This window comes from Thermochaetoides thermophila, assembly GCF_000221225.1.
Source record: "Thermochaetoides thermophila DSM 1495 unplaced genomic scaffold scf7180000011816, whole genome shotgun sequence".
NCBI lineage: Eukaryota > Fungi > Ascomycota > Sordariomycetes > Sordariales > Chaetomiaceae > Thermochaetoides > Thermochaetoides thermophila.
Window position 1 is genome coordinate 3,146,943 of NW_006383032.1, and position 2,366 is coordinate 3,149,308.

At 51.6% G+C, this 2,366-nt stretch overlaps 1 protein-coding gene across 1 annotated transcript; it reads left to right on the forward strand.

Moving 5' to 3' along the window:
* Positions 1-530: 530 nt before the first annotated feature.
* CTHT_0029470 (uncharacterized protein) lies at positions 531-2,127 on the forward strand (the record flags this gene model as incomplete). Its single annotated transcript, XM_006693339.1, has 7 exons — positions 531-544; positions 631-742; positions 813-974; positions 1,258-1,343; positions 1,404-1,807; positions 1,879-1,972; positions 2,052-2,127. The coding sequence occupies 7 exons, from the start codon at positions 531-533 to the stop codon at positions 2,125-2,127; spliced, it is 948 nt and encodes a 315-aa protein (XP_006693402.1).
* Between the last annotated feature and the right edge of the window lie 239 nt (positions 2,128-2,366).

Below are 2,366 nucleotides of genomic sequence, written 5' to 3' on the forward strand. Positions count from 1 at the left end.
GATCGGCCCCCTCCTCCCCCCCAATCCACTTCCAGGAAACGATTCAAGTGAGGACAGGGGTGTACGAATGACGGCCCTTTCCCATAACTTGAGGATAATGCGCCAACAACGCGGCTCTGATCGACAGCGGCATCGTGGCGTGCAAACCACTCCGGCGGGCCAATCTGAATGATTTTGGCTCGGCCATAGGGCCCACAAGCCAGGACTGTTCATTTCAAACGTGTGAGTGCCGCATAGGAAGAAGCATATGGTCCGACACTGTTCCTTGTGAGGGTCGTTCCGGCAAACAAGGGGTCAGTAGGTATCTCCGCTCGCGCTCTCAAAACCGCATAATACCTACCATCTGAGTCTCCAAGATGGCCGGACCCGCGTGTCCGACTCCCCACGTTCTAAGCTCCTTCGGCCTGCTTCCAGATAATTTTTTTTCCCTCCCATGCTCCGCTTGCATGTAACGAGCCTGACCAGACGCTTGCTACTTTTCAGTAATCACAAGAAGATCGACCTGAGTTTTGCTGAACCTGTTTGCCACCATGATTGAAGAAGAGTGTGTAATTGCCCCATCAGGTTTTGAAGCTGGTAAACATGCACCAAATCGATGGTCATGCTAAAAAAAAATGACGAAAAAAATAGCGAACAGACCGTCGCCCTCGATGACAGCTATCGGGAGATTGTTCGATTTGCCAACCGAGACTTTCAACGCTATGCCTTGGAAAACGGAGTGTACTTCGCTCCTGTCGACGATGTGAGTATAATCCTCGCTGGTCGCGTGTTGCTGACTCCTGACTTGATCAACGTTGCGTCGACGACAACAGGACGAGATCGACCGCCTGCAGTACATGCACGCTATTTTCAACATGATGTTCGACAACCGACTGATCTTCCCGCCCATCCCGAACCCTCAAAGAATTCTCGATTGCGGTTATGGATCAGCAGCCTGGGCAATAGATGTAGCTCGGCAGTATCCGGAGTGTGAGGTACGTTGACGGCGGCCTTCAGAGTTATGGTGTTTGGGAGAGACTGGCCATCATCAACGCGGTCTGGATTATTCTGATCAAGAGGGTTCAGTCAACCGTTAGTTGGGTCTGGGAGGTTTGGGTTGCTGAAGACGATAGATAAGGGGCATGTTGAACAACATCAAGACGGTCATGGCCGTATTGGGTGTGGGAGGGAAGGGGGAGAGAAAAGGAGCAAGATGTGATAAGAGAACGTGAACTGATGGGAAAGAGCGCGCCAGCTGACAGTCTTGCTGTTTACTAGGTCCTCGGTATCGACATATACCCATACCCGATCCCAGAGGACTGTCCACCAAACGTGGATTTTCAGGTCGACGACCTTAACAGCCCGTAAGCCCAGCCCCGATCGACGCGGAACCTATCGGTAACTGCTGCTAACGGAACCATCAGGTCTACCTTTCCATCAAATTACTTCGACCTTGTGCACAGCAGGATGATGGCGGGTGGCATTCATGCAAACCAGTGGCCGAACTACATGAGAGACATTTACCGCATTCTTCGTCCTGGAGGCTGGTGTCAGATGGTTGAGATATATTTCAACGCGCAGTCAGATAATGGCACACTTACTGCCGGTATGCGACTCAAAGGACCTTGGGTCATCCTCGAGTTTAGCATCGTTGCTAACGTAACACGAGACCACGCCCTGCGCAGGTGGTCACAGCTCTACCTGAATAGCATGCAGCCAGCGAAAGACCCGAGAGCAGCGATGCATCTTCAGAATTGGATGATAGAGGCGGGCTTTGAGCAAGTTGAGGCAAGGATGTTAACGCTACCCCTGAGTGGATGGCCGACTGGTGAGTCCGCACAAGTTCTCTTGTGGTGTAGCGGTACTCGACTCCGTAGAAGTTTGCTGACACAGCTCTAGATCCTCGACAACACGACATCGGCGCGGCCAACCGCCCCAACGTCCACCGGCTTTTGTTGTCTCTCGCCTTATATCCATTTTCGCGAGTGCTAGGGTACGTGCAACTCCGATTCGATCGGTCTGGAGGCTCTTTGTTGAGCAAATTAAACTGATCTATACTGCGAATGTCACAGCCTGTCGAACACAGACATCCAGCTGCTTGTTGCGCAAGCTCGCAACGAGGCCGACAATCCAGCCTTCAAGGTATGATTGCAGAAGCGCCCTTTTGGACCATGTTGTTTCCTTATTGTCTTGTGGCGAGCTGAATACTGACTCTCGGGCCTTCTTGTGGCTGGACAGGCTTACTTTCCTGTGTAAGTTACCTTCAGTAGTGCTTGGTGGATTAGGTCAAACTGATTAGTTGGTCTAGGTACGTCTGCATCGGATGCAAGCCAGGCGGGAATAGATACAGCAGCGACATTCGAAGCCATTATTCTTCTAAATCGAGA